This window comes from Trachurus japonicus, chromosome 22 (genome assembly GCF_045865225.1).
Source record: "Trachurus japonicus isolate A0001 chromosome 22, Traja_1.0".
Lineage (NCBI taxonomy): Eukaryota > Metazoa > Chordata > Actinopteri > Carangiformes > Carangidae > Trachurus > Trachurus japonicus.
In genome coordinates this window covers 2436180-2455186 of record NC_140928.1, presented here as the reverse complement: position 1 = coordinate 2455186, position 19007 = coordinate 2436180, and the positions used below count along the sequence as shown (strand labels likewise).

At 42.4% G+C, this 19007-nt stretch overlaps 1 protein-coding gene across 1 annotated transcript in view; it reads left to right on the top strand.

The window, feature by feature from the left end:
* The window catches only part of sptbn5 (spectrin, beta, non-erythrocytic 5), a 95271-nt gene that overhangs the window by 29831 nt on the left and 46433 nt on the right, over positions 1 to 19007 (top strand). The window contains exons 16-33 of the mRNA XM_085767980.1: positions 329 to 532; positions 1882 to 2088; positions 2666 to 2834; positions 4634 to 4770; positions 5492 to 5710; positions 6628 to 6780; positions 7311 to 7441; positions 9031 to 9285; positions 10792 to 10867; positions 11060 to 11271; positions 12617 to 12866; positions 13820 to 13959; positions 14780 to 14879; positions 15008 to 15178; positions 15640 to 15804; positions 15989 to 16078; positions 18172 to 18308; positions 18700 to 18886. Of these exons, the coding sequence (XP_085624106.1) occupies positions 329 to 532; positions 1882 to 2088; positions 2666 to 2834; positions 4634 to 4770; positions 5492 to 5710; positions 6628 to 6780; positions 7311 to 7441; positions 9031 to 9285; positions 10792 to 10867; positions 11060 to 11271; positions 12617 to 12866; positions 13820 to 13959; positions 14780 to 14879; positions 15008 to 15178; positions 15640 to 15804; positions 15989 to 16078; positions 18172 to 18308; positions 18700 to 18886 (3003 nt within the window). The remainder of the gene's footprint in view (positions 1 to 328; positions 533 to 1881; positions 2089 to 2665; positions 2835 to 4633; positions 4771 to 5491; positions 5711 to 6627; positions 6781 to 7310; positions 7442 to 9030; positions 9286 to 10791; positions 10868 to 11059; positions 11272 to 12616; positions 12867 to 13819; positions 13960 to 14779; positions 14880 to 15007; positions 15179 to 15639; positions 15805 to 15988; positions 16079 to 18171; positions 18309 to 18699; positions 18887 to 19007) is intronic.

The window sequence follows — 19007 nt, the reverse complement described above, 5'->3', positions numbered from 1 at the left end:
CGGCCCCAAAAAATCCATATCGGTCGGGCCCTACTTCCCTCCTATACTTGATCCCTATAAGGGGAGGGTGAGTGGAGGGAAGGGTCCTCACTAGGTGGCTTATCTGGAAGCAAGAGGAACAGACCGTAAACAACAGACACAAATGGACCAGATAAAGTCCCAAACATATCACAATAGGCAAATGAAAGGACATATACACATCAATAGGCAACTACAAGGACATGCCCAAATAGTAATCAATACATTGGCAAATATAAGGAAACATCAAAATAACAGTCAATACTAAATATATGAACTAAAGTTGTATTGTGTGTGTTTGCTCCTCCAGCTGCTGGAGGCGGAGCTCCAGGCTCAGGAGACTCTGCACCAGAGGCTTCTGGGCCGCGGTCAGGAGACGCTCAGCAAGCAGACTCAGCTGAACCAGCGCGCCGTCCACAAGTGGATCAGGACTCTGAAGAAGCAGTGGAGCCACCTGACGGACGAGGTGACGGGCCGCCGCAACAGGCTGCAGGCCGCCGCCACCATCAAACAGGTAACCACGGAAACCCACATAACTATGTCTATTAGTATTGTTCTCTATATATTTTTTATATTTTTCATCACGCTCTGTTTGATCCTAAGTGTTTTTTTTTGGTAACACTTTATTTGGCATCTATCTCTATAACGCATTATAACCATACTAATAAGTGACCCGTTCTATCAAAATGAGTCGGAAGTCGCAACGTTCTATTTTTAGATAATCAGCTGATAACGTGGAAAACCCATAGAAAATCCAAAAAAATGTTTTACCCTAATTTCAAAGCAATGACATTCAAAAACAATCTCCCAAAGTTTCACAGTCCAGATAATTGAGAAAAGGCACGTAAATGATGATTAAAGTTGACTTGCAATTTAAACCCTCTGAAAATGAGTGTTGCTTCGGTGCAAAACATGAAATATCTTCTGAACCGTTCATGATAGAGACGAGCTGTAAACTGCATCTGAATCGCGGGATTCTCCGCTTTCCGACGGTCATTGAATGTTGCATCTATGACGAGAAGGGACGGGTACAGAAACAGATGCTAAACCGAACGTAGCAACGACACAACGCTTGCACATGTTTTACAAAACATCAACAAAACATGACAACTTCTGAACCGTTTATGATAGAGACAAGCTGTAAAAAGCATCTGAATTGTGAGATTCTCTGCTTTCCAAGGGTCATTGAATGGTGCCTCTATGACAACAAGGGACCGTATAGGTTGTGTGTAATCACGTGGTACAGGAACAGATGCCAGAGTCACTGGCCAAAACCTTAACTGCTATTTTCTCAGGTTTTAGAATAGAATAAGAGAGTAGGAGATCGTAATTCAAATGGCCACATCTCGAAAACCATCAAGTGTATGACTTTGACTAGGGTATCATTTTAAAGCTTATTTTCTAATCTTTCCATTGATACCAAAATCTCAACTTTGAAATTTGGGTCACTGTGACTCATTTTGATCATTATCTCATTTTTGGCTATAGTTATAAACACTCATAAATAATCATAATGCTTTATAACAATAATCATAACACACTATAAAGCATTTTATCATGACTTATAAGGTCAGGTGTTATAATTTGTTATAATTGTTAGTAACTCGCTGACAATGCCCACATCGATAATGCATTAGAAATATAGTTATAATTGGCTTATAAATATGTACTATAACTTAGCTTTTTCTTCACTTATGGAGTTGGGCTTACACATTTATATATCCCTGCATGCTTGCTCACGTTCCACGTAGCAAAACGTCACCAAAGTGTGTGAGTAACCAAGCGTGGAGGAATGGGACGGTGCCCATTATCTCAGTATTTCCCTCGGTGGTTAAAACTCAGATGTTTCTCTGTGCTGTGCAGTACTTTGCAGATGTGGAGGAGGCCAACTCGTGGCTGGGCGACAGGAAGCCGCTGCTGACCAGCGAGGACCACGGGAAGGACGAGTCCAGCACCGCGGCGTTGCTGCAGCGCCACCAGCGGATGGAGAAGGAGATGGCGGCCTACGGCTCGGAGATCAAGAGGCTGTCGGAGCAGGCCAAGAGCGCCGCGCAGCAAACGGCGCTGGCGGTGAGTGTAGAAGGTCACAAACACGTCGACGTGTCCGATGTGAGGCTGCGGTGCTGACTGTATTAAAACATTAACACAGTCGAACTCGTTGGATTTTCTCTTGATCGATAAAAAACTGTCAAACGCTGATGGAAACATTTGTAAATGTGAACTTTGATTACATTTACTTTTTTTTTATTCATTCTTTTTTTATTGAAGTTTTCTCAATATGACAAAAGTGCAGTGCTGAATAGCCATTACTATGAATATATAAGTACAAGAACATCAAATATGAAATGAGTATGGGTAGGCTATGAATCAGCATGCACCAATGAGATGAACAGGAATGTAAAAAGAAAGAAAAAAAATCGAGTCAACATTTCTTTTAAGAATATAAGTTGTGGAAAACGCAACGCTTAATTTAGTATATGAGGAAAATGTAACAGCAATTTCAGACAGAAAAAACCTCAAACGCCTTAATTTATAAGGAACTTGAGGAAATGGTGAAGGAGGGATATTGCCTATTGATCAATCCGGGCAGAGGCTTTTTGATTTTGTGATTCAGGGCAAAAAATAACATCATGCTTCCCCTCTGTAGGCGGAGCCTCAGCAGAGCAAAATGATCCAGTACAGCGACTCATCGGGAGAGGAGGAGGGGCCATCTTCTATGACATCACCAGCTAGTGCGAAGAGTGGGAGGGGCTTAGTGAGCTCCCCCACTGAGAGACAGGAGACCAGGGCCAAGGTCCGCTTCAGATACAGCAAAGGTACAGCACAGCATGATGGGATACGATTATTATTATTATCACCGTTAAAAGACGTTGTTATTGTTTCACTTTTAGTTCATTTTCCTCTTTTTTTTTCTATTTTTTCATATGGTTATTTTATTTAACTTGCATTGTTTTGGTATGATTTGATTCTTTTTTTTGTTAAAGCCCCAGTATGTAACTTAATCTGTCTTTCATAAATCCGTATTTCACTGAAGGTGAATCACAGCTGCAGACAAAGTAAAGCTTTCTGGTTCCTTAGAATGAGTTGTTACAAGTCGTTACAAATACATAAGTGGGCGACGCACCGAACCGAGGCGGCCATGTTGCATCGTGACCGTAGGTAACCACGGAAACGGCCTGTTAAAACTGTCACCACTGTGTAGTGTGAGGAAGGACGGAGGCACTGGTGTTGCATTCAGGTGCAGTCAGGCAGACGGCCATCTAGTCGGCAAACCAACCGATGTCATTTTACTCCACCAGAGAAAGACGGTAAAACAATACCACATCACCATGACAACATGTTGTCACGGGCCACTTGTTTACATAGACGCTTGTTTACAGGGTGCGATTTGCCGGGGGGGATGGTGGGGATTTCCCCCCCCCTCTGTTTTCGATGTCCCCCCCTCTGGTCAATTATTATTATCCCCGGTGGGGATACGTGTTGTCCCCCCTCTGGTCAGACAGAGCCTACTTTAGATCAAGTCTACATCATTTGAACCGTGTCCGTGAGCCTTCTCATCCCCCCTATAGTAGCGCATAGCATCTCCCAGACCGTCATGTAGTCCAGGCTACTGTCAATTCTCAAAAAAAAAAATAAAAAAGGCGATTCTCGAGATGCCGGTTGCACTGGGTCGGGTCTGTCTCCAGGTTTGAGCAAATAAAAGCCGGTCTCAAGCCGGGTCTGTTCTATAGCTATATATGCTTAATGTTTGGGTGCAACAAAGTCACTGTTAACAAAAGCAACATCTAATCTGTCCCTTCAAAATAAAGTTAGTGACGTGTCTGTTTGGAGCAGCTGCTGACAGATGTGCAGCTGACGGTGACAGTTTCTTCATCACTAAACCTGAGCCACCATCCGATCCTTCCTCGGGACAAAGTCTCTTGGACATATATTCTATATTCTGTGTTTTTCTTCTCTTTAACCGTCTCATTTCAGTTTTTGCCGGTAACTTGGCAATCATCTGGTGCACCCGCTGTTTCTCTCTGGCGCTCGCTCACTCACTCACTCACTCTCGATGCACATATAAATGTTATAAAACAAAATAAAAAGGAAAAAAACACAGATGCGCAAATTGAAATGACCTATAGTCTATTCAATGACCACAGCTGATCACAGCTTGTCATGCCACAGTCTTTTTAAAAAAAATTTATTTCCTCAAACTTGGAGCCAGACGGGTCCACTAGGAGACCAGAGTCTGGAACGGTAGTTGTCAGGTTGCGGAGGTACGGTGCGGCGGCGGGGCGGGGGGGGGGAGACTACGCGCGCGCAAACTATCCCCCCCTCTGTTTTTTTCACAAATCGCACCCTGCTTGTTTATCCTGTTACATGCAGGGTCTGTTGTCTGTCTGACGTCTGCCCCAATTCACCTGAATGCAACATCAAGAATACGTTCAGATATGCAACCGCACCGCTAGATGGGGGCAATTCCTACATATTATACCTTTAAGTGTTGGATTTAATCCCTTGTGCCCTGACATTCGCTGTTGAAATGCATCTAAGGAAAACTCAATAAAAAGAATTTTGAAAGAGAAAGAGAAAAATTACTGTTTGTAATAACTGTTTGTCGTGTGCTCAGGCCAGTTTCTGTGGGATCGTAACGAGATCGTGACCATCGTCAGCACGGAGCCGGATGGAGATCGCGTTCTGGCCAGAGATGGACAAGGAAATGAGCAGCTCATCCCCAAAACCTACCTGACCCTGCTCCCAGCCACCGTACGATCAGTTATCAATAACCAATAACCAATGATCGATCAATCAGATCAATAGTTAATAAACTGTAAATTAGTGTTTAGCAGTCAGATACCCAGACAATCAATCAATTGAACCACTATCAGTTACTACGATCATTATAGGTAAATGTAAATATGAATGTGGAGTTCCTCAGGGTTCAATGTTTGGCCCATTATGGTTTTAATATGTGAGGTTTTCAGTTAAATTATTTTATTTGCAAATTATCTAAATGTATTGTGTTGCATTAAAATTAAATGTCATCATCTAATTTATTATAAAACAGACTGAGAAGTGATGATTTAAGATAAAAGACATATTTAACCCCCAACTGTGAGCACTTTTAAATCCAGGTTAAAAACATTTCCCTTTTCACGTGCTTTTAGCTGAGCTCTTTTTAAGAACTTAAAACTTTATCTATTTTCTTTTATTTGCTCTTGCTTTTAACTCTGTTTTTTGTGTTTGTTTTTATTCTGTTTTATGCTTCTCTTAAAAAAAAAACAAACAGTTTTGTGTTTATGTAAAGCACATTGAGTTCCCTTGGTATGAAATGCGCTATATAAATAAAGATGCCTTGCCTTGCCTTAACGGGATGAAAAATTAGACGAGAAATCAAACCACAGATAGGTTTTTGATTGATTTTGAAACTTAGAAGTAACGGTCTTCATCTTCATCTTCATCTTCCATCTTCATCGTCCTGTTCCAGACGGCTCCGCCCACCCCGGCTGTCTCCTCTTCCACCAATGGCGTGGCGGAGAGCCCGAGCAGGAAGCTGAGTCGTCCGAGGCGAAGCCGCTCGATGCGCCGCAGCACGACGGAGATCCAGACGTCGTCGCTGCCCGACCTGCAGTACCAGAGAGACACGGTGGAGAGCACACAGAGCTCACTGGACCAGGAGTACCACGGCCTCTACAACCTGGTCAAGGTGAGACACAGAGAGAGGCATTATGGGAAATGTAGTCCTGTAGGAAAGGAGTCAAAGGGATAGTTCAACATTTTGGCAAATTGCCCCCATTGCCATAATAATCCCTATAGTCATAGCAGTAGGTTCGTTACCTTTGATTGTCGGTGCAAGCTGTTTTTAGAGCGGCGGAGCAGAGCCGTGAGCTGCTCAGAGCTACGCTACGGAGGCTCATTATGGGATTTTTTGGTTTCCCTCATCATCAAACTCATCAAATACACAATCCAACAACTCCACAACGCTCTGGTGGACAAGTTGTGAGCTGCACATTCACCACGCTATGAGATAATAACACAACGTTACCAGACAGAGTTGTTTTAGAGGGAAATTCATGCAAAACCACTGATGCGTGTTGCCTTCAGGGACAGTTTTTCATCAACAGTCTCTGTATTTCCCTCTAAACCAACTCTGTCTGGTAACGTTGTGTTATTATCTCATAGCGTGGTGAATGTGCAGCTCACAACTTGTCCACCAGAGCGTTGTGGAGTTGTTGGATTGTGTATTTGATGAGTTTGATGAGGGAAATCAAGAAAATCCCTTGAGCCTCCGTAGTGTAGCTCTGAGCAGCTCACGGCTCTGCTCCACCGTTCTAAAAATAGCTTGCACCGACAATTAAAGGTAACGAACCTACTGCTATGACTATAGGGATTATGGCAATTGGCCAATTTGCCAAAATGTTGAACTATCCCTTTAAGATGACATAAAATCTCTTGTTGTTAGGGATGTGACTATTATATATTTTTTTGGTAAGATTATTGTCAGAGAAATAATCACTGCATCACGATTATCACGATTATTTCGCGTTAATGTTACAACAGTATGAATGTGTAAAATCAAATGTAGTCCAAATATAATGCTGTTATATGTGGTTGTGTTTTCAGTCAAAGACGAGGATGCTGGAGGAGACGCTGCGTCTGCATCGCTTCTACAACGGCTGTCAGGAGTTTGAGTCGTGGATGGAGGACAAGGAGAACATCCTCAACACCTTCACCACCGACGCAGACAACCTGGGCGTGGTGCAGGCCAAGTACGAGGTGAAGACTTTAACACTTTAACAACTCCTGTGTCACATTCAGATCTTGAAAATGGGTTGTTTCAAAACTAAAAAACAGATTCTGAGATCAGATTAGAGCATTCAATCCAGTCTTGATTTTAATCTGGATCAAACCCTCAGTTTGTGTTCAAAACTTTTCAGTTGGATCCGGAAAACTTTGATCCAGAACATCAGGATCATTCTGATCCCAGCTGTTTGGTGGATTCAGGAATAAAATGTGATTAAAATTACATTAAACTGGTCAAATAAACAACATGTATTGATTTAGGTGGCACCGGATTTTTTTTTAACCATTACAGAGATTATTATTGATTATTCGACAAATGAAGAAGATTTCTTCCCCAACTACTGAAGAAATTAAATGAAATTTGAAACACATGGAAAAATATTCACGCTGTATTTGACTAATGTATGTGTATTTGCTTTTTTATTTATTTAAACAGACCAGATGAGGTCTGTCTGTTTAAAAGATGTCTAAGTAAAGTATCTGACGTTGATTTCCTGTTGTAGAACTTCCTCACTGAGTTGGCGAGTGGGCGCGACCGGTTGGACAACATCATCAAAATGGCGGAGGAACTGGTGAAGAGTCGGCACAGTAAACAGAGAGAGATCCAGTCCAGGCAGAGGGCCGTTTCTAGAAGGTACAGACCATCAGAAACAAACCGGTTTGAGCCTGTAGAAGTGTCATTAATGCTACTGCCGACATTAAGCAGTGGTTGTCATTAGGGATGTAACGATATATCACAATATTTAGATATTTCAATAACAAGTCCACGGTACGATATTTATTGTGGTATTGTAGGCATGTCATAATATCAAAATCTCACCATACAATACCACAGTAAGCTCCACAGTATACATTTATTGCTATTTTTAAGGTCCAAAATAAGTAACAAAGAACACTAGTTGGTCAGCCTCTGAGTGCGGCCATGTCTGTCTCTGCTCCTCACTGACTCCAATACAAAGATTTTCTGAGAGAAGCAGAACGGACCCCTGTTTTAAACTCGCAAGTGTCTCCAAAATATTTACTGTAGAAACACCAGAATCACACCAAATCGTTCAGGAAGTCCTTACAGCGATGATGGTCTGTGTTTCTTTCTGATAGGAGTTACCGTTTTGTCAGAATAAGCCCAAATGTGAGACCAGTGCAGAGGCAGAAAATCACTCTTTTTCTCCACGTTTCTGTCTGCCTCAGCCTGGGGGGCCCCTATCGTCATTGGCAACCACCTCAAGTTGCTGTGGTAACCTCTGAGCCTCAGGCCAGAGCTCGTTAAGGTTCATAAACAATCCACCTGGAGCTCGTTAACATGTTTATAAACACACACACACAGGTAGTTTCATGTGATTAGAGTTACACACACAAATCACCCCTGTCCTTTATTTCCTCCACTGGCTTCCTGTTCATTTTAGAATCGGTTTTAAGATTTTAATGTTTGTTTTTAAAGCTCATAACGGTCTTACTCCACCTTATTTAGCTGACCTTTTTTACGCTACAGGTCAAAAACAGAACCCTAAGGTCATCAAAGATCTAAATACATTTAAAATGGGTTTTACCACTTAAAGGGATAGTTCACCCAAAATTGAAATTTCACTCATTATCTCCTCCCCCTCATGTGGACTAAGGGCTGGGAGAAGTTTCAGAGTCCTCCGTGGCTTCTCTGAGTTACAGGGGGTCTCGGCGTAGCAGTGCATGTCCATATGACGGTTGCAAATGGATACCAACTGTCTTCGTAACAAAAAGACACACCAAAAAACATCCAAATACCTCCATGCTGCTCGTATGTAACGTCCGTCTTGTATTGAAGCCCCGAAATGCGAAATTGTCCCGAGCTTCCGCTACTAACAAGCTTGAAATATAGACTTATTAACTTTTTTTCGGGACATTTTCGCATTTCGGGGCTTCAATACAAGACGGACATTACATACGAGCAGCATGGAGGTATTTGGATGTTTTTTGGTGTGTCTTTTTGTTACGAAGACAGTTGGTATCCATTTGCAACCGTTATATGGACATGCACTGCTACGCCGAGACCTCCTGTAACTCAGAGAAGCCACGAAATTTCAATTTTGGGTGAACTATCCCTTTAAAAGGGTTGTACCATGTTTATTCTGCTATTGATTTTTAACTTATTTGTTATTTTCTTGTAAAAAGCACTGTGGTCACCCTTTGGGCTGTTTTAAAGGGCTATTCTATATAAATAAATCTTGATTGATTGATTGTGTTCCTCAGGTGGGACCGGATACAGAAGCTGAAGGACGATAAAGGCCACGAGCTGCTGAGCACGGCCGACGTGCACTCGTTCCTGCAGAGCTGCGAGGAGGCCAAAGCCCAGCTGCAGGACCAGATGTCCCGGCTGGACGCGGTGGACGTGGCGGGCTGCAGCTCCTTCACGCTGCGGGCCGAGGAGAAGAACCAGGCCCAGGCCCTCAGAGACATCCAGACCCTGGAGAGCAAGATCGCCTACCTGAAGAGCGTCGCCAAGATGTACGAGTCTGAAGTAGAACAGAAAAACTCTGAGTGGTTTTGTTGTTAAAGTTGGTGTAAAGTGAAACTAGATTAGAACCAGATTCGGTAACACTTTACTTGAATAAGTATTCATAAGATTGACAAGATTGATAAGATTAACCATGACATAACAGCTGTCATAACCATCAATGAATACTTATGACAGCTGTCGTTAAGTGTCATTCGCTAACTTTTAATGCAAAGTCAGGGTTCTTACGGATCCTTGAAAAGTCTTAAAAGGCATTGAATTCATTAATCTAAAAACAAGGCCTTAATTGACATTAAAATGTCTTAAATCAATTTTTCAAAAGTCTTAAAAATGTTAACACATGGTAAGTGAGTTTTCAATATTTCACATCAACAATATTCAAACTTATTTAATACGTTTACAATTACATCTCGTATTTCACTTTTCACAGACGTTAAAGAAGGAGGTGTTTAGGCTGTGGACTGTAAAGATTCTCTCTCAGACCTGTGCAACAGTTTCGATCATCGCCCTGTCGTTGTGCAGCGTTTTTTTTCTTTCTTTCTTTCTTTTCTCGTGCGATCGCGTATTTATCATCTTTTTTTTTACTACAGCTACTCTCATATGTCTTTTACTGACTATATTCTCTCCTCTTCCAGCCATGTAGATGCTTTTTTGATAATGCTGGGTTTTAAAAATTAAGCCTACTTCGGGGCTTTCTCTTGTCGTCACATCCCACTTTTAAACCTCGAGCCCCAACCGGGAGTTTTTCGGGGCCGATCTGAGGCCCTACCCCCAGACAGGGACTCGTTTAGGCCCAGTAAAAGTTCTTGTAGACGGGCCTTCAGGGGAAGTTCCTGCAGTGGGAACGCGCCTCTAGACTTTTATTTAAAACTCTTAGTGGATCTTTGATAACAGCTGCTTCCCTGCAGGAGAAATGTTATGTTATGTTATGTTTATTTATCAAGTTATCACAAATACATTAAGACTGTTCCAGTGGACAGAACAGATGTTTTGCTTGAGTGTGTTTAGCACATGTGCTAATTTTCAACACCAGTCCATAAGCGGCAATTCAAAAAGTACAGAACTTATTATCAACAGTATGAGATAAAACCAAGTGCATGACACAACATCATGACAGTAGCAGACTAATCTAAAAACACAGAGCACAAGATCAACGAGAGGAGATTGAGCAAACAGAAATCATGATCTTAACAGTAAAAATAGTAACAATGAAAAAGTCCATATTTATACATGTGAGCATTGTTGTTTTGCTTTTAACCATGCTGTTAGTCCTCTGTTAAAAGAGTTTGTATCAGTCCCCAGTTTCAGGTGAGTGGGTAAAGTGTTCCATATTAACCCCTTTTATTGAGAAGGCAGACTGTCCAAATGATGTCGTACACTTGGGAACAATGCAGTCGCCATTGTGGCCAAATGTAACTACTGTACATGTTACAGATGTAGTGTAACTCTGATTTTAGCCTTTTGTTGGTGATGAGTCTTCCTCCTCTCCGTCACAGGAAGCAGGACTGCAGTCCAGCAGAGAGCGCCGCCATCATGGAGGAGGTCCGGGCTCTGGAGGCTCTGCTGCAACAGGTCAGAGTCCAGATCCTCAGCACAGAATAACTTTACTGAATCATGAGCAGAAACGTCCTCATCTGTCCTGTCGTTTCATTTCATTTCTCATTTATTAGTTTATTTCATAGGGACAGTGCACCACTAATCAACAGAGTTAAAAGAAAAATTGTAAGTGTTGTGTGGTGTGGTGTGGTGTGGTGTGGTGTCCAGGTGAAGCAGCAGGCTGCAGACAGACAGCGCCACCTGGAGGAGGCGCGCCGGCTGCAGAGCTTCCAGCAGCAGACCAAGGAGCTGCAGCGCTGGGCCGGATCGGTCCACGACCGGCTGCTGCAGGAGGAGGTGGCCGCCGACGTGGCCTCCGCCGTCTCGCTGCTGGAGCAGCACCAGGAGCTCCGGCTGGAGATGGAGGAGCAGAGGAGCAGGTGAGGAGGAGGAGGAGGAGGAGGAGGAGGCGGCAGTGATGTTAAAATGAAACCAGTTAACTCATTGAGTGCCAGCCCTTTTACAAAATGGTCAGTGCCATGTGCCAGCGTTTTGGGGCATTTTGAGTAATATTTCAAGACCCAGAGAGTATTTTGTACTATGACTCTGAAAACACCAAACAGCTCAAAGGAAAGAGGAGACTCTCTATTTAACTAGGGAAAAAAAATATTTGTTTGTACCTTGTTCCATTTTTGATTTATCCTAAGCTGAATAGAGCCTGGTTGCACCAAAAAGACCACTTTTTTTCTAGAAAGCTGAGAGAAAAATGCATTTTTGTGAAGGAGAGTCTCTCAAGAAAAACAGTGATTTATTTGTTTTAATTTTGGCTTCAAAAACATGCAAGACATCTGAAAAATGTTTTTTCATTGTACAAAAAAAATAAAACAACTAAAATACAACAAGTAGGAGCCCTACTCTGCAGAGTGATGCCTGCTCTCCTACTTCTCCTGCAGTTGCTGCCCCCTCACCCTCTCCTGTACGTCACTGGCACTCAAGCGTTGGATTTTGATTGACGTACTTAGACGTCAATGGCATTCAATGAGTTAATATAGTTTTTATTTGTGTGCACATGTATGACAAAAATAGATGAAAAAAATCCACTGCAATTTTTTATTTTGGAAATTAATTCCCCTAAAACAGCTTTTTAATGTTTAAATTCTTTTTTTCTAAATTGACACTGACCCCCTGAAAACTGCAAATTTTAGCCTCATGTCCATTATAATTTAAATTGTTGTTATTATTCCTGTTATTTAATAATAGTGTGAACTAGAAAAAGAAATGTGTGTGAATGCTGAAAGCAGCTGAAGAAGGAAGCAAAAAGACAGAGAAAGGGGATAGATAGAAAGACAGAGAGATGGGTAGAAAGAAAGAAAGAAAGAAGGGAGTAAAAAGACAGAGAAAGGGGATAGATAGAAAGACAGAGAGATGGGTAGAAAGAAAGAAAGAAAGAAGGGAGTAAGAAGACAGAGAAAGGGGATAGAAAGACAGAAAGAAAGAAAGAAAGAAAGAAAGAAAGAAAGAAAGGAGTAAAAACTACAGAAATGGTGTAGAAAAACAGAAAGAAAGGAAGAAAGAAAAAGACAGAGAAAGGGGATAGATAGAAAGAAAGAAGGGAGTAAAAAGACAGAAAGGGTATAGATAGACAGAAAGAAAAAAAGAAAGAAAGAAAGAAAGAAAGAAAGAAGAGAGTAAAAAGACAGAGAAAGGCGGAAGAAAGGCGGAAGAAAGACAGAAAGAAAGAAAGAAAGAAGGGAGTTATTTACCGTAATAATAACTGTCTCTCAGGCTGAAGGAGATGGAGAAGTTGGGGAAGTCTCTTCAGCGCGGCTCCTCCAATAGGACGATCGGTGGCGTCGACATCCAGGAAACTCTGGACGATCTCACCGCTGATTGGTCGAAGCTGGACGAGCTGTGGACCAATAGGAAGCAGCGTCTGGAGCAGCAGCTGGAGCTGCAGAGGCTGAACCAGGAGGGAGACCGGATCGAGGCGGCGCTGTCCGGACACGAAGCCCGACTGAGGGTCAAAGACGTCGGGGTGAGGACGGATGTCTCACTCTGATCCGGAATGACACCTCACTTAGATTTTAAAGGGATACGCCGACATTTTTTTTTCTGTGTCTTGCCTCACTCCTGAGTCCATGACCAACAGATAGACACCATCCTTTCAACTGTGTGTGCAGTAACAAGGGAGATAGAGCCGTATCGCCCGTAATTAGCTTAGCTCAAACACTGGAAGTGTATGGGTAGTGTTAGCCTGCCTCCTACCTACAGTAAAGTCATCAGAGAAACTCTTCAGCAACTCTAAACAGGCAACAGGTGTTTTATTTTGTGTAAGTAACCGGAAGTGCATTGGTCACAACGGCTAGCTTGAGTAGCACCGAATTCGTCCAAACTAAACTGTAAACAGCTGGTATTTAGACAAATTAACGACACACTGCTGATCTAAACAGCTACTTTCTCTCCTAAACATGTTTGAAATGTGGATAGAGTGATATATTTACAGAGTTTAGAGCTAAAATGAAATCAGCTTCTGACTGCTGATTTCGGCTCGGGTAGGAGGCAGGCTAACACTACCCATACACTTCCAGTGTTTGAGCTAAGCTAATTAGTGACTTTAGGTGGAGGCAGGCTAACACTACCTATACACTTCCAGTGTTTGAGCTAAGCTAATTAGCGACTTTAGGTGGAGGCAGGCTAACACTACCCATACACTTCCAGTGTTTGAGCTAAGCTAATTAGCGACTTTAGGTAGGAGGCAGGCTAACACTACCCATACACTTCCAGTGTTTGAGCTAAGCTAATTACGGCGATACGGCTCTATCTCCATGGTTACTGCACGCACAGTCGAAAGGATGGTGTCTATCTGCTGGTCATGGACTCGGGAGTGAGGTAAGACACGAAAAAAAATGTTGGCGTATCCCTTTAAACACACCAGTGAAATCAAATCTGCAGAATAACCTTTACGTATGTCTGGGTGTCTGGGTGCAGGACTCGGTGGACAGCGTCCACAGTCTTCTGGGCCGCCAGGAGGAGCTGGAAGGTCTGCTGAAGGCTCTGGACCAGCGGGTCGACCACTTCAGAGAGAGAAGTCTGGAGCTCATCAACCAGCAGCACTACGCCGCTAAACAGTAAGAGATAAGAGGTTCAAGGGGGTCCCCAACTTTTTCTTGAAATTTTACCACATTTTTTCTAGAATTTTTTAATTTTTTTTTTTTGAGAAATTTTTACCACCTTTTTAAAAAAAGAATATTTTTTTAAACTTACTTTTTTTGAGAAATATTACCACTTTTTGAGAAATTTTACCACTTTCTCTAGAATTTTTTTGAACTTTTTTTTTTGAAAGCTCTTTCTTGAATTTCTTGCTACTTTTTCTCTTTTTTTTTTAATTTTACCACTTTTTAAAAAATTTTTTTAGAAATCTTACCACTTTTTTCTAGAATTAAAAAAAAAAACTTTTTACCACTTTTTACCACTTTAGAATTTTTAAAATCTTTTTGGGAGATATTTTACCACTTTTTGAGAAATTTTACCACTTTCTGTAGAATTTTTTTAAAACTTTTTTTTTTCAAAAGCTCTCTCTAGAATTTCTTGTCACTTTTTTTTTTTTTTTTTTTTTAGAAATGTTACCAGTTTCTCTAGAATTAGATTTTTTAAAAATTTTTTTTTTTTTTAGAAATTTTACCACTCTTCTCTTTTTTTGAGAATTTTTTACTACTTTTTACCACTTTAGAATTTTTTAAATGTTTTTAGGGAGAAATTGTACCACTTTTTCCCAGAAAGTTCTCTACAATTTTTCCCACAATTCACACCATTGGCCCTAATTTGAACGTACGTTGACTAAAAAAGTGTTTGATCATGTTCTTATGATGAAAAGGAGCCTCTACCTGCCTAATGTTGTCGATACAAACACAAGTCCAACGGGTCTGTGACTGTGAGTTTGTGTTTCAGCATCAAGGAGCGGAGCCGCAGCCTGCACAAGGCCAACAAGAGGCTGAAGGAGAGCGCCGCCGAGAGGAGGAGTCTGCTGCTGGCCTCCAGGAAATACCAGGTATCATCACATCATCACACCTGGAACAACGACTGGATGTCAGATTCAGCTTCTCCAGAAACAGAGGTTTTTATGAATGAAACTCATAATCAATGATAATTACTTCCCTCTGGTGTTTTGTGCTGCAGGAGTTCCAGAGAGACGCTGACGAGCTGCTGCTGTGGATGGAGGAGAAGTCCAAGGTGGCCGAGGACGAGTCGTACCGAGACCCCACCAACGTCCTCAGGAAGCTGAAGAGACACGAGGCGGCCGAGAAGGAGACGCAGCACAACCAGGACCGGCTGGACTCGCTGGTTCAGGTACCACACCCATTAACCCTTCACCTGCTGAGGCTCAGAATCACATGTTTATTTATTATTGCTATAAAATGTCTGAATGCTTTGCTCCCTTTTTTCCAGGAGTACTTAAACCAGTGTTTTTTTTGGCAGGCATTTTAGATTTAGTCTTAGTCTTAGTCTTTTTGACGAAAATACTTATTAGTTTTAGTCAATTTTAGTCATTTCTATATGTGATGGGACGAAAACTCAACAAGGTTTTAATCTAGTTTTAGTCAGTTTTAGTAAAAAAAAAAAAAAAAAGTCTTTTAACAAATTAATTCAATAAAGGAATGGTTTTATGTTTCCACCCAATGGCAAATACTTTATGGTCTAAGGATTATGCATTAGCCTACACACAGATAAAGTGGTAACAGTAATGCATTCAGTTTTTTTCCTGCTGAATTATATTTAAAATACGTCCATATGTGTGTGTGTGTGTTCAGCGAGGACAGGAGATGGTTGCCGAGCAGCACTACAACAGTCAGAGCATCAGCAGGAAGTCGTCTCAGCTCAGCAGCCGCTGGAGGAGGCTGCAGGACAAGATGGCCGACCGGGGAGACAAGCTGAGACAGGCGGGACAGCAGGAGCAGCTGATGGAGCTGCTGCAGGTCACACACACACACAGAGACATACACACACACACACACACACACACACACACACACACACACACACACACACACACACACACACACACACACACACACACACTCTCCACCACCGTCACAGGAACTAGTAACTACTAACTGAGTAACTACAGAACTGAGCTGAAGGAGGTTTTATCTTCCTCAGGACGCCAGACTGAAGATCGAAGCCATCCAGTGGATGCTGAACAACGCCGCCAAAGGTCACGACCTTCGCTCCAGTCGACAGCTGCTGAAGGTCAGGACGCTGAGCAACCAGCAATCTGGTGTGATTTGACAGCAAAATCACGAAGCTTTCTCAATTATCACTATCAATACTATGGATTGGATGATACTCACATAGGCTATTTGAAGTTTATCCACTCCGTAAAAGGTGTCTGTATCCTGTCTTAATTGCCATTTCTTTTGTGTCAACATTATTGCCAATATGAGTTCATTCACTGCTAATCTACAGTACATGTTTCTACAGTAAGAACAGCAAAGTTTAACAGCAAAATCAGAATAAATTTAATCTGGAAACAAATTAAAATTTTCACGAGAATTAAGTTGAATGAGTGATTCCTCCTGTTGCTGCTGTGGTTCACTACATCCAGGTAGCCTAATGTTAGACAGGGGCCTGCTTGGGTCTTGTTTGTCTCAATTAGAAGTTTTTGTGATTTGTGACAAGATAAACAGCCTCCACACTCAGACAGCTGGCATTAGCCTGTTCTTAACAAGACGACTGCAGCAGCTTCACACTGTTTCTCAAATAAGAGCTTTCATTTTACTGTGCTCTAAGTAGCTAGTGTTAGCCAAACAAACACTGAAATATGACTCATATTTCAGCATGTGGAATAAGTGGTAGGCTGAGTTGTTAGCAGGCACGACTGGGAAGTCATGTTGATGGCTTTATAACTCACGAAGGTTTTAGTCACTCCACATTCACGTCTGCAGCACATGGAGTTATACAGTCTAGGAGTTATACATCTATGATGCAGCGGCGTGCACTCGTACACACGTGTGTATGTGAGAGCGCACTGTGTGAGGCAGCCCCACCCCTCAGTGAGACAGAAAGAGGAGCAGAGAGGAGCAGGAGCGACCATAGATATATAAACGTAGATGCCGCGTTCTATATCTGGCGATACGTCAGCGGGGCCGCCATATTGTGCAGGACACAGAACGTCTAAGCCTGTGAATATTCTCATTTGTCCAGGTCCAAGAGGCTTCATTGCGTACATGAACTGATGAAGCCTCTTAGATGAGAGGTGAAACGTCTTCCTAGACAAAATAACTGAGTCCAGTTGCGTTTGATTTAAATTTCTTTGGGGATATCTACAGGTCTACAGCTCTAGGTCACTGAATTGTTAGACTACACTACACTAGGTCATTTCAATTTGCGCGTCTGTGTGTTTTCCTTTTTATTTTTTATATAATATTCATATGCGGATCAAGAGTGAGCGAGTGAGCGCGAGAGAAACAGCAGATGCACCAGATGCAGGTTGACCGGGCAAAAACTGAAACGAGACGGTTAAAGAGAGGAAAAACACAGAATATAGCTACAATAAGAGACTTTGAGTGGATCTGATGGTGGCTCAGGTTTAGTGATGAGGAAACTGTCGCTGTCAGCTGCTGCTCCAAACAGTCACTAACTTTAATTTGAAGGGACAGATTAGATGTTGATTTTGTTAACAGGGACTTTGTTGCACCCAGACATTAAGCATATCACCGTGGTGCGTCTTTTTTATACAGTCTATGGGTGCGTCTTGAAATCCCTCTTTGTCCAAAGCGGGAGACGACAGAAAGAGTCAGAGAAGTGAACTACTTAACTGAAGCTACATTGTTGTGAGTTGGCTCCGGCGTACAGGAAGCTCTGCGCCGTGCTCACTGTTTCAGCTGCTTCTAGGATCATGTAGTTAACGTCCCCAGCGTAAATGACGCCTGTGAATAGATTTAATCAAAATCTGGGGTTACAACCATGGTTACAGCGTTTAGAACGGCAGTCCTTTAGAACTTATGTCCTGCACAACATGGCGGCCAGCAGACGCATGGTGGCGCTGTTCGGCAGTATGGAACGCGGCATCTACGTTTATATATCTATGGGAGCGACAGCATGGTGTTCAGTGAGAAAGAGGCAACACTATCGTGAATCGGTCAGAGAGAATTACAACAGGACACAGTACGCCGTCCCAGTACGCCAGGGGTTAAAATCTATAAGTGCCAGTACTCCGAACATTTTCTACCAAAGTGAAGGTATGGTGAGTGCCATACACCGCCATACCCAAACGACGCCACTGTCTGTAATCAAAGTGACTTCCTGTCATTTTAACCCTTTGTGTGTGTGTGTGTGTGTAGGAGCACCAGCAGCTGGAGCAGGAGGCCAAGGAGCTGGCGGAGAAGATCAACTCCATCGTGAGCCGCGCCAAACACCTGGCGTCCACACACTTCGACTCCCACAGGATCCTTCAGGAGACCGACACCTACCTCACCCTGTGAGCGTCTTATTTCTAATAAAAATGTCATTTCTAGTCAAAACAAATCTCATTCTACTTAAAATAAGACTCATCACATTAAAAAGCAGCTTGTTTTTAGACACTTTTTACTTCTTTTAAGCAGATTTTCACTTGAAATAAGTAGAAAAATCTGATAGTGGAGCAAGTTTTTCTTTCTTATTACAAGCACAAAAAAAACGTCCTTTCACTGGCAGATTTTTCTACTTATTTCAAGTGAAAATGTGTTTGAAACAAGTGAAAATGATCTAAAAACAAGTTAATTTGTAGGTGATGAGTCTTATTTTAAGTGGAAAGAGGTTAGTTTTGACAAATATTCTTGGAAAGATTTAGATTTTTGCAGTGTTGTCTGACCTGAGTTTCTGTGCCGCAGGTTCAAGTCCCTGCAGAAGCCTCTGGACCGGCGCCGGGCTCAGCTGGAGGCGTCGGTGCAGCTGTTTGGCTTCTATCACGACGTGGACCTGGAGCTCAGCTGGATCTCTGAACATCTGCCTGCATCTGTATCCACCGGCTACGACAAGTCTCTGGCCGGAGCGGTCAGCCTGATGCAGAAACACAAGGTGGAGTTCTTCCTCTTCCTCTTCTTCTTCACCTGGGGTCCGTTTCACAAAGCAGGTTCAACAAACTCTGAGTCTAATCCTGAACTCTGAGTTGATCTACTCTGAGACAGGAAACTCAGAG